Raw genomic sequence first — 12592 nt, 5'->3', positions numbered from 1 at the left:
ATAGTTATTTATATTTTGTTTACCCTATTAGAATATGAGCTCCTTGAAGGCAAGGACCATTTTTTAAAATTCCTGATACTGGGCACAGTGACTGATATTTCATCTTAAATAAATTTGTGTTGACTAGCCATGTGACCTTGGGCAAGTCACTTAACCCCAATTGCCCTCCCCTCCTTGCTATAAAAAGCAAAACAATTTTTTTAAAATAAAAATAATTATAATTTTAAAAAATTAGTGTTGATAGACCATCAGAATTCATTTTCTAGAATCAGCTCAAGATTGGGACCCAATGGTGGTAGTGAGGGGGAAGATGTCTTTTGTGTCTGTGTTCTTCCAGTGGTTTACATGCTGTATTACTCGTAAACTCTATAGAGTTAGCTGAGAGGTGGATGTGGCTGTATTTCTTTCTTTTTTTTAGTTTATGGACTAAAACAAGTCCATATACCAATAACATGGTACAATAAAAAAAAGATGAGTGCACATAAAACTGCAAATTATGCACAACTTGCTATTCTTTTAAAATACATAACAAAATTATTATATAATTTTTTCTCTTTTTTCTCCTCTCCCCACTCCCTACCCTAGAGATGGCTATCATTAGACAGAATATGTATACATATTAGTATATATGTAAAATCATTCTATACATACTTCTATTTATTGGTTCTATTATTTTTATCTTTTTTGAACTTTTCTAATACTATTACATTCTATTACTTAAGTTCCGGAATGCCAATTGGATGTAGAAGAGTTGGGTTCTACCTCATTGTGAGAAGTAACCATATCCATGGCATTAGGATTTCTTCAAGTAATAAATGATCTGTATCATGATCTTCTTGTCCCCTACACCAAGCCTAGTGCCTGGAACGTAGCACTTTTTAAATGAATGTCATCATGGACATAGAGCCAGAAAGAAATGCTGAGGACCTCTGGTCCAATCCCCTTGTTTCATAGATGAGGACTGAGCTTAGCACGGTGTCTGGCACATAGTAGGTGCTTAATAAATGTTGATTGGATTGGTTAAGAGGCTCAGAAAGGGTTAGTGACTTGCTCCAAGTCACAAGAGTTAGTATGCGGCAGGACTGGGATCTAAACTGGGAGCTGACTCCAAATGCAGCCTTCTTTCCACTGCTCCATGCTGCCTGCCATCCCATTTTAGCTCATTCTTATCTCATGCATACTATGGAGAAATGAATATAACTTATTTAAGAGGCAGGCATTAAGCTGTATCGCTGTTGCCAAACAAGAGAATGGCAGGATAAGAAATTTAAACTTCAGAAAAGAGAAAAAACAAGCTCTATGCTCGAACCTATCTTCATCCACCCCTTCCTCTCTTGTCCCATTTCCATAACCCTTTTTTCCCTCAACTCCCTCTTTCCCAAACTAAACAAAAACCACAAAATTTTCCAAAGAGATTTAATTTTTGTACTTTATTCATTGTACCACAATTAACAACACATTACCACACAAAGACATTTTGACCTCCATTGCCTTTAATACTTTTCAAGTACTCAGCCTGACCCTGGTTCATGGTCCCCATTCAGGAACTTAGAGGGCATGAATATCAGTCAATACGCTGTCTGGCTGCCACGGAGAAAGAACTGAGAGCTATAGAGCCTGGTGAAACTAGTCTCTGGATGACAAGTTCATTGTTGTGGGTCAGTGGGCGCCATTCCTTTACATGGAGAAATCATGGATGCAATTCTTCACACTGTTGTTTTCTGCTCCATGATTTACCACAAGCTTCCACTTTCTGTGAAGAGTAATCTTTTAAAGTTGTGCTTATTTTTAAAATAAAATGAACTTTCATACATCTGACTGCCAGGCAATTGGGTTAACCAAGACAGTAGGGTTGGCCCTCCAGGATAAATATTACAAATTCACATTTCCCCAACTTATTTGTGCATTAAAGCATTCACTTTTTTTTTTTGTCTCTCACTCTTGTACAAATGGTCAAGTGGAAATATAAAGTCTTAATCTCTGTAAAGCTCCTAGTTTTGGACTTCTGTCATTCTGATGGTTTTGTTTCAGGTTCAAAAGTTTATCATGAACTTGGAGTCAACATCCCTCTTCCTTCCTCCCTCTCCCTATCCCAGGCCCATTAGTCTAATTCCAAAGGATCATTTCTCTTCCAAGAATTCAGATCAGGACATCAAAGAGTAGAAAGCCAGTCAGCAGCTACGGCTACTCAACAGAAAAGTCCCTTTAGGACAAAACCTTTTCTTCTAGGAGTTTCAGGTTTTCCCCCTTCCACCTTTTTTTTTTTGTTGTTCTCACAGGTATCAAAGCTCAGCATTTTAATGACTGCCTGAGAAAAATCTCAGCCCCAAACTTGAGGATTTTTTCTACATAAAACCTCATAGATAAGACTTATGTGATCAAGTGCATAGGGCTCCTGAGGAATGGCAGGTTGAACCCTAGGAATGGGTCAATAAATCTAACCTCCTTGACACCCACCTTCATATTAGTTTTAGGCTATACTGATACAATACTACCTTTAAAGCTAGAAGTGAAGAGATAGCTTGTCTATTTCTCCCCATACATACATACATACATACACACATACACACATACACACATACACACACACAGAGCCACGCACAACTCCAAATCCAGTGCTACCAGGAAAGGTAGTGGCCGACTTTTGTCTAGGCTTCCCCAGACGTAGTAACTTCATTCAATTATGCTGCCTGGTCCTAATCCAGCAGGAAGTACTTGTGCTGTGAGTAGGAGCACATTTGCCTTTGATCCCAAAGGCCTCACATCCTGGGGACTCAATGGACCTCAGGCAAGCAAAACATCATTCAGAGGACAGAGGAAAACAAAAGGGACCTACGATGGCACTTGGCATTTCAGCTGGGTTGCCTATGAGGTTAGAAGTCCTCTTTGCCATTTAACTGAGTTTAGAGCTAATAAAGTTTATACAAAGACCTTGGTAAAAAACAAAACAAAACAAAACAAAACAAAACCTAGTCAGTTCTGAATTCATAGAAATATAGGATTTTGTTATGGAGGGCATGAAAATCTTTAAATATTAAAAATAGAGTACATGTACATATATACAATTTCACCTAGGACATGGTAAGTGCACACAAACTTTTTTAGGAAGCTGAAGCTCCTGATTTCATACCAGCACACACCAGGAGCACCGTATCTGAGCATCTAGTTTAATCACTTTTTATACACTAGTTGTCAGACCTAAAAGGTGCAGCATCATAAATATTTACTTAAATCATGTCCCATTCTATCTGTGTGAATGGCCACCTTCTCAAAGGCTCCTCCCCTATGGCCCAAGTCAAGTAATCACTGTAGACTTTAAATGGTGAAGGAAAGCCCCAGTGAGGGCTTGAGTGGGGACAATGTGGTTTCAGAGCAATTCTCCTACAATGTAATGGTCCAAAAAAAGAAAAAAGGTATACACAAAGGAAAACCATTTTTCATTGTACTGTAAACTGCTTTTCCACCTTCTTTGTCTGAACACATATATGTAAAATCAAAGGGCAATCTATGAAGACAACTGAGGCCATGATGGACGTTACTTGATTCAATGGACTGCTTTTTAAAAGGGCCTCCAAAGGGTCCATTTATAGATAGAAAAATTTCCTTTGTCACACTTAGGATTGAAGTCATGTTGGGCAATATCTTCACAAATAAATATAAATTGTGCTTATGTGTGCAAATTTGAGAAAGAGACTGAGATAGAGACAGACAGACAGAGAGAGAGAGAGAGAGAGAGAGAGAGAGAGAGAGAGAGAGAGAGAGGTTTGGCTCTATCTTCTTACTAGACAGTTCATCAGTAGTTTTCTCCAAGAAAGAATAATAATCGTATACATTCACCAACAAGATTCAATAAAAAATACAGCACAATTTTTTTTAAGTCTGCATATCAGGGAGCCTATGAGGAAACTACCAAACTAATTTCCGGCCCCCCCTCCAAAAAAAATATTCCAACAAAAAATTCCAAAATTCACACATAACTCTCAAACAAACTCAGTCATTTGATGTTTAAAAAAAAATCTAATCTAAAATTGCATAGATCCTTGTTTTGTGTCTCTATTTAAAAAAAAGCTTTCAATGCATTCAAGTGGATCATTAGATGTCTTCCAAGACCACCTGTTTCAATTAAAGTATACTGAAATAGAAACCACAGTTGAGGAACCAAAGGAGCTTAGGAAAGGGTACAGGATCAGAGGCTTTGGCAGTGACAGAACATAAGAAGATCAAGGTCGGGTCTGACATTCCTTGTGCTGACCTGGCTGAGCCTTCAGCTCCCAAGGTCAAATAGGAGTCCATCTAGGATACACACTGAACAGCAACTCTGAAGTTGTGCATGGTAATGGTGGTGATGGATACAGACCAGCCCCTCCTGCCTTCCTGTGAAGTCCAAATGGTTGTCTCCTTTCTGTCTCCTCTGTTTAGTCTCTTCTTCCTGCTACCACCTTTTCTTATGAGGAGGTAGAGTTAGAACAGAGCCTGGCTTCACTTTTCTCTTCTTTCTCCCTTCATGCTTACATGTGACTAGAACAAGTTTACTTCACTGAGGAAATCAAAACTTAACCCATTAGTTTGTCTCGATAATAAGTCTTTCAGTTACTCTCAAACATGAGACTTCAATATGTGCTTTTTAAAAGGGTAAAGATGGATTGGAACACATCAAAATGGTGTATCAGTTCTGTTAAGAACAAATAAGTGCTTAGTTAGCCCTTCTGAGATAAACTCAAGTGACTGGGTACAGATGTAAGTGATGAAATTAAATGGGGATTTCTGCAATACGTTGGAATATGGGGCTGATGTAGAGAGACATGGTGTGACATTTATACACTGTTCTGTGTTTGTAGAGCAGAGCCATGCTCTTGGAGGTCAGTGGTGTTTTCAGAAGCACTTGAACTGCTGGGAGGAGATGCTGCTGGGGAGTCTGGGGATCCTCTTGGTGGCTTATACAGCAAATAAGCTGAGCCAAAGAAAACCATCCCAAGCACCTAGGGAAAAAAGAGTTATTTGTTTTTATTTTTTTACTGATATATCAAGTGATTAAATGCCAAACAGCGTTTCCCCAAAGATACAGGATACTAGAAGCACAAGCTCAGAATTTACAACTACAACTTTCATTTTCTCTTAAGGGTAATAATTCCTTTTTCAAACATCCCAGATTTAAATTTCAGTAGGCATAACCTCCCTGACCCCTGTCAGAATGCCCAAGCAACCTCTTAGTGTGGTGCTCTATCGTAGGTTATTCTGGGAGCAGGGCTAGAGAATACAGCATGAGGGCAGTCCCATGCTGGGAAATTTATATCTCTGGTGTTGAAGACATGATCAGTGATGATGACAATCTGCCAATCATTTACTCCTCAGTGTTCAAGCAACTCTGTAAGATGATAAATTGTATAGTGGGTGGCTATCTGCACTGGTAGAAGTAGTTTCCCATGAGTTCCCTATACCAATAAAATCACACCTATCTCTCTTCCATATCTGAATGAATGAATTCAATATTTGTTGAATGATCAATGAGCTCAAATTTAAGTATGAATAAATTCATTCAACAAATGTTTAAGTTGAATGTCTTATCAGTTGTGAAAAGTACAACTGTTGGTTGAGAAACAAGAAAGAGCTCCATGCTTCGAATCAGGAAGACCCAGGTTTAAATCTGGCCTCAGACACATATTGGCTGTGTGACCCTGGGCAAACCACTTAATATCTGTTTGCTTTGGTTTCCTCATCTATAAAATGGGGATAATAACAGCACCTACCTCCTAGAGTTATTGTGAGGATCAAATAAGATAATATTTGTAAAATGTTTTGTAGAGTGTCTGGCACATAGGAGGCATAATATAAATGCTCACTATTATTCAGAAGTACTGTTAGTGGGTATACTTCATCTTGCTAATGAGCATAAAAACACACCAGTGAATTGAAGGTTTCTAAAAATAAAACAAAACTCCAATGAATATTCGAATATTTGCTTAGACTTTGGATAATTTGGAATTATTGTACTTACTTTAGATAGACAGGGCAATAAGAGACATTGTGTCATAGTGGATAGCACTGGCCTCAAAGCCAGGAAGATCCACTCACATGGGCTGTGTGGGTAATCATACCTATACCAATGAAATTGCACATCCAGTGTCTATCCTACAGATGGCAAAATAGTGTAATCTCTTTTTAAACATTAAGCCAACATGTTGTGCTCTCACATCCTTTATCTTGATTTCTTCTGACCAATTGTAATAGTGTTAGAAGGCTTCAGGTTAATGTAACAGTCATTGTTCTTCACATACAATATGGCATGATGCATAGCTACCCTACCCACTGATAATTGACAGGAGCCTTGGCAGCTAGTTCTTGGCATGTTGTACAATTCTGAAATCTTACACTTAAAAGTTCACTCCTATTTAACACTACCAGGTTAGGCTAGATTAGGTGTTCTTAACCTTGAGACCGTGAACTTATTCTTAAAGATATTTTATTGCTATATTTTAGTACAATTGATTTTCTTTATAAGTCCCAGGAGTGTAATGGAGCCAGCTCGTACCAGCCCCAGGAGTCAATTGTGAATTTTCAGCATGAGCATTTACGCTTCAGAAATGAGTAAATGCCTCAAAAATCAGGACTTTATTTATTGTTTTCTTAAGTGTCTGGACTTAATAAAGGAGTGGAAAAATATGCAGATTAAATTTAAAAGTATATGGTGGGTAAGTTTTTCTTCTAGATAGCTAGTTGTTAAACATACACCAACACAGCTCTGTTTGTGACTCTATTTATTTCATTTTACATATTTAAAAATGTTATCCTGAGAACAGATCCATGGGCTTTACCAGTCTGCAAAAGAGGTCTATGACATGCAAAAAAAGACCAAGATATGTTCTGAGGTTCCTTCCAGTTTTCAATGTGATCCTAAAATATTGTAATATACATGTCTAATTTTATGTTAAATAAGCTCAGTAATAAAAAAAAATTATATCATTGGTCAAGTCTGAAAATTTAACATTTTCTTATTTGTAGATAAGGATATTATAACCTAAGGTAAAGACCCCTGTACTAGGTTGATTCTATGCCAATAGACTTCATGATAAACCTTTCCAGAGACAAGAATGAAATCTAAGGTTTTGATATTTTAAATTTTAGTCAAAGTTCTTCCTTCTTTCCCAATAAGAAAAATATAAACTGCATTTATCATGAAATCATAGACTTAGAGCTGGAAGCTAATCAAATCTACTTTCCTCAAATGAGGAGGTAGGGCCAGACAGGAAATTGTTTTCCCATCGTCACATGGCTACTAAGCATCTGAGAGAAATCAAGTTCTCTTGACTCTAAGACCACTATTCTATCCACTATGCACCCTGGCTATCTCTATGACATTCTAAGTAAGCAGGCTATTTGCTACCCTTCTAATCCTGTCATGGAGCTGGATGGGACCTCAGATCCCTGATTATACAGATGAGAAAACTGAGAGCCAGGGAAGTTAAGTGATACATATGCCTAACATCACACAGCTAAGTGTCAGGGGTAGGTTTCTGAATCCAGGTCTCATGACTCCAAAGTCAGTATTTTTCCCATTTCTTTCTTGAGTTATACCAATTATTGAGTAAGTCAGCATCTAAGGAATTAGAATCCACATTTTTCTAATGCTGTAATTAAAGAGAGTCATGATGAAGACTACCTTGGAATTTAAGAACTATGGCTGATTGTCAAGGAAAAGAATGATACCAACACCAGCACATCAGCCAAAATATTAATATGTAGAATTAAATATGCAACTTAGAGGTTACCAGTCTCCTGGCGAGGAAGAGCTATTTCTCATTTTCTTGATGCCTTAAGATCACTGAAGGAAAATGATAGTGAATATTGACAGCTCAAGTCCCTAGGTAGACTAAAAGGGGATGTTGCTATTGTCTAGGTTCTTCTCCCTGGGAAGAGGATAGTGAGGTAGAGAAGAGGGCATGGCAACACCAATCAGAACCCAGAATCTACTGGTTGAAGACTCCAGTTAAAGAATAAGAACGTACATGATCTGCTGATTTTTGGAAAACTCTAAGCAAAGTGCAAAAAATATTTTGCAAACTCAAACAGACTCTTGAAATATTCCCTGCAGGGCTCCTAATTTCTACTAACATGACATGAACTAAGGAAATAAGATATGGTCCTAACTCACCTTGTAAACAATTCCAGCAATGAGGGTGTAATGACTCATGGCAGAGTTCTGGTAAATGTAGCAGGATCCCTGATCTCCACATTGGTCCTGCCAGAGTAAGCAAGCTTTATCAATCACCCAGCCAAAGGCAATTGGGCCTGGAATTCCACCTGCAGGGAAAGAAATAGCATTTTATATTAACAGAACTCCTTTAAGTTGGGTCTTGATTGTTAGTCCTGTGAGTCAGTCAACAAATATGTATTAAGCACTTTCTATGATCCAGGCACTGTTCTAAGTAGTAGAGATACAAAGGAAGGCTAAGAAAAAAAGGCCCTGCCCTCAACGAGCTCACATTTTAAGGGGGCACACAAATAATTCACTAGGTATATACAAGATACACAGAGTAGGTCAGAGAAAATCTCAGAAAGAAAAGGCACTAGTAACTGAGAGGACTGAGAAAGGCTTCTTGTAGAAGGTGAAATATGAGATGAATCTTGAAGGAATCCAGGGAAGCTAAGAGGGGGAGGGGGAGAGAAATCCAGACATAAGGGACAGACAAGGCAAAGGCACAGAGGTCAGCGATGGATTACTCTGTGCCAGAAATTGCAAGTAGGCCAGCGTCGTTTCATTATAGAGTGTGCAGAAGAATGCCAATTCTAATAAGACTGGAAAAGGAGGAAGGGTCAGTGATGAAAAAGGGTTAAAATGCCAAAGAGAGAATTTTTAAAAAATTGATTCTGGAGGCAATAAAGGGTCCAATATGTAGAAGGCTGACGTGGTCAGATCTGTACTTCAGGAAAATCAGTTTGGAAATTGAGTGAAATATCTATGGAAGTGGGGAGAGTCTTGAAGTCTGAAGGCAATAGATATAGGCAAGAGGTGAGAAGAGCCTGGACCTTGTGAGTGTGTGAGTGGAGAGAAGGGGATATATATGAGGGATGTGATGAAGGTAGAAATGACAAGATTTGTCAATGGATTGGATATGTGGGATGAGAGAGAGGAGTAAGGACAAAACCAAGGTTGCTAGCCTTGGGTGATTGGAATGATGGCACTCCCCTTGATAGTAATGGGGAAATCTAGAAGAGGGGAAGATTTTGAGGGAAAGACATTTTGGTGTATGTACCAATGTCTTCATGATATGTTGCATTAAAATCCATGAGATAGATTTTTGGAAAAGGTTAAATTTGTCATTTAGAGTTAATCAAATCAGATTCTTGAATTGCATATAGGGGTCTTTTGACTACCCCTGATGTCATAAGCAGAAGAAAGCACATGGGGGCTCCCAGATGGCATCTCCTTTAATATACTATACTGTACCTAGAGTGCGTACTACAATCCATTGAATTCCTAGTGCAAAGGATCTCTGCCGGTCAGAGACACACCTATAAGACAAAGTATCAGAGTTAAAAGGGTAAACAAAAATGGTATTCTTTAAATACTACAGCCCCAATTAGACCATGCCTATTTCAGAACACATCTCAGCCGTGGCAGGTACACTATAATAACATCTCTTTTGGAGGTTCAGGGTTTTATTTCATGAGCATGGTATGAATAACATTCTTAGGGTCATTTGACTCATTCAGTGGTAGTATGGCCCAATGATGAGGACACTGGATTTCGAGTCAGTAGGCCTGGGTTTGAATCATGGCTCTGCTACTTCATAGTGTCTAGGTCATTTCCTTTCTTGGGGATTCAAATTCCTCATTTATAAAATGAGGGATTTGGATTGGGTAATCTCTATAGTCCCTTCCAGCTTTAAAATCTACACCGAATGTAATACAAATTCGACCCCACTAGAGAAGATTATTCAAGAAATCAAGGACAGAATCCCAACTATTGGTTTGCTGGGCTCATGATGTTCCAGAGTTTAACTTGCTGAAAGCAAGGCTTTAGTACAGATCACAAATCCCACCCAGTTTCTTACCGTAGAGTTGCAGTTAAAGCAGGAATGCTGCTTAGGAATGTAAATAAAATTACAACGAATACGAAAACCAGAAGAAGGGACTTTCTCTGACAAGATGAAGTGCATTTCCCTGCTGTAGCATGACCCAAACGAGAAGGGGAATGGTGAGGAATACAGCTACAGTCACGGTAAACCTGGGAAGCCCAACAACATCAGACCAGTTACCAATTACCCAAAGGAAGGAATGGATCACGTTAAAATTTCTCATAGAAGTAAGCCAGTGGGGCCAGTGTCACCTACCTTCTTGCCCCCCTCCGAAAGCATGGACTCTGGGGAGCACCCGGCATGGCAGGGAGAGTAGTACATCACGTTGTCTGTCCCACACACTGGACTGTAGATCTCCCTCAGACACCCACACTTCTCATTGCAGGAAGCCAACAGCTGTAGACTGCCTTCTGGCAACATGCTAGAGAAAACAGGAGATCAATTCAGCAAACATTTATTAAGTAGTTATTATGTGACAGGCACATAAAAATCTCATACTCTCTATCCTCAAGGAATTTATAGCCAGCTGGTGGTAGGGAGTAGTATATGCCATGCAGAGTCATGACTAAGACTTCTGGCACCTGGAGCAGATTTGGTTGGGGGTCAGAAGACACCTAGACCTCAAATCAGCTTCTGGAGAGATTGGCATCACTGCCATTGCCACTGATCCCAAGAATCTCACATGGCACAGGTCTTCAGGCTTGGTAAATAAGCTTGGTAAGGCAGGTTAGAGCCAAATCATGGGGAAGTGGGGGTGGCAAAGAGTAGGGGGTGTTAAATACATGACTAAGGAATTTTAAAGTCCACTGAGAAGATTGGTGGAAAATATGGGGGGAAACCCCAAAATTTCTCTTAAAAGACAGGTATGCTTTAAATTCTCCCAAGTAAAAAAAAAAATGTGACCAATTAATCTGTTGTTCCTCCTGCAGTGTCCCATCATCTATAATTTAGAGGAATGAAGATGTTCACTTTAATTTTTTAGATCTGAGAAATAGCTGTAGAAACATATGATTTAGTGACTGCAGAGATCTTAGAGCCCATCTACTCTGATTCAGTTTCTCACAGGAGAAAACTGAGACTTCCCAAATGCACATTTATAAACCACTAACTTAATGCAAAACACCTTATGTACATTACCTCAGTGGAGCTTCACAATATCCTTGGAGAGGTAGGTATTAACTGAATTACTATCCCTGTTTCAAAAATGAGGAAACTGAGGCTCCCAGAATTTAAGTGGCATGCCCACTGTCACACAGTACCAGAGGTGAGCACCGAATTCAGATGTTCCTTCTCCCAGGTCTGGAACTCCAGTCATTAGACCACCTGTCTCTCTACCCAAGGAGAGAACCAACTTGCAGAGGTTCACAGAAATAGTAAGTGGCAGAGGCAGGACTCAATCTTGGGCCTTTGTCTCTAAATTCATTGATCTGTCCACTATAATTGCTTGTCTTCTTAGCCAACAGTTTGTTACAAGTACCTATACCACCTAGTGATCCAGTTTCCATTTTATGGGAGCATTAAACATCTGTTAAAGGTTAGACATTCTAACTCTAGCTGAAGTTCCATCTCTGTTCCACACTCAGAGCTCTGCCCTAGGAATACACCACCCTAGGAACCAATTTTGTTTCTCACAGGTGCCAATCACTGTGTGTCATTCCAACCAAAACATAAATTCTGGGCTCTTACCTTCCATTATACTTGAGAGTCACACCAGCCATAGGCATGTTTGGACAGTGCATGAAAAATATGCAGATGGCTAACAGGCTTATCAATGTGCAAAAAAGGCAGAACCTGATAATCCCTGAGCAGCGGAGCTTAAATTTGTTAACGAAGAATCCACCAAGGAATGTTCCTCCTCCCCCTGCTGGCACCACCAGGTATCCTACAGGAAAGAGAATTTGCATTGATATGCCTTTAAAGTTCAAGAAGGAGACAACCAAGGGTTGCCTTTGAGTTCACTCTTCCTCACTAGAGTGGGTAAGCTTCAGGGTCAAATGAAATAATGTATGTAGAGGGCTCTGGAAAACCTGAAGTAAGTACTTTGTAAATCAGTTATCCAAATGCCGACTCTGACCCAGATACTATGACAAAAGTAAAAAAGAATTTTAGCCCTTCAGATTTCAGAAAAACCTAGAAAGGTTTATATGAACTGATGCAAAGTGAAGTGAGTAGAACCAGGAGAACATTGTACACAGTACTGGCAACACTGTATGATAAAGAACTGTGAATGCCTTAATTCTCAGCAATACAATGACCTAAGACAACTCCAAAGGACTCATGATGGAAAGTTCTATCCACATCCACAGAAAGTCTGATGGAGTCTGAATGAAGATCAAACATATTATTTTTATTTTATTTTTTTGTGTGTTCATTTTCTTTTGGCCTGTTTGTTCTTTCACAACATGACTAATATGGAAATATATATTTACATAATAGCACATACATATATCAAATTGCTTATTATTTTATGGAAAGAAGAAAAAATGTGGAACTCAAAATTTAAAAAAAATTAATAT

General features: G+C 39.0%; 1 protein-coding gene across 1 annotated transcript in view; it reads right to left on the bottom strand.

The window, feature by feature from the left end:
- Positions 1 to 1415: 1415 nt before the first annotated feature.
- The window catches only part of SLCO4A1 (solute carrier organic anion transporter family member 4A1), a 79095-nt gene continuing 67918 nt past the window's right edge, over positions 1416 to 12592 (bottom strand). Inside the window, exons 7-12 of the mRNA XM_069072555.1 lie at positions 11763 to 11958; positions 10332 to 10497; positions 10053 to 10225; positions 9446 to 9510; positions 8150 to 8298; positions 1416 to 4979 (exon numbers count right to left, since the gene is read on the bottom strand). Of these exons, the coding sequence (XP_068928656.1) occupies positions 4815 to 4979; positions 8150 to 8298; positions 9446 to 9510; positions 10053 to 10225; positions 10332 to 10497; positions 11763 to 11958 (914 nt within the window). The 3' untranslated portion in view covers positions 1416 to 4814. The remainder of the gene's footprint in view (positions 4980 to 8149; positions 8299 to 9445; positions 9511 to 10052; positions 10226 to 10331; positions 10498 to 11762; positions 11959 to 12592) is intronic.

This window comes from Petaurus breviceps, unplaced genomic scaffold (genome assembly GCF_028583685.1).
Source record: "Petaurus breviceps papuanus isolate PSGF00001 unplaced genomic scaffold, PetGlider_PUasm1.0 90847, whole genome shotgun sequence".
Taxonomy (NCBI): Eukaryota; Metazoa; Chordata; class Mammalia; order Diprotodontia; family Petauridae; genus Petaurus; species Petaurus breviceps.
Note: the sequence above shows the minus strand (reverse complement) of the source record. Positions and strands in the feature narration are given on the sequence as shown.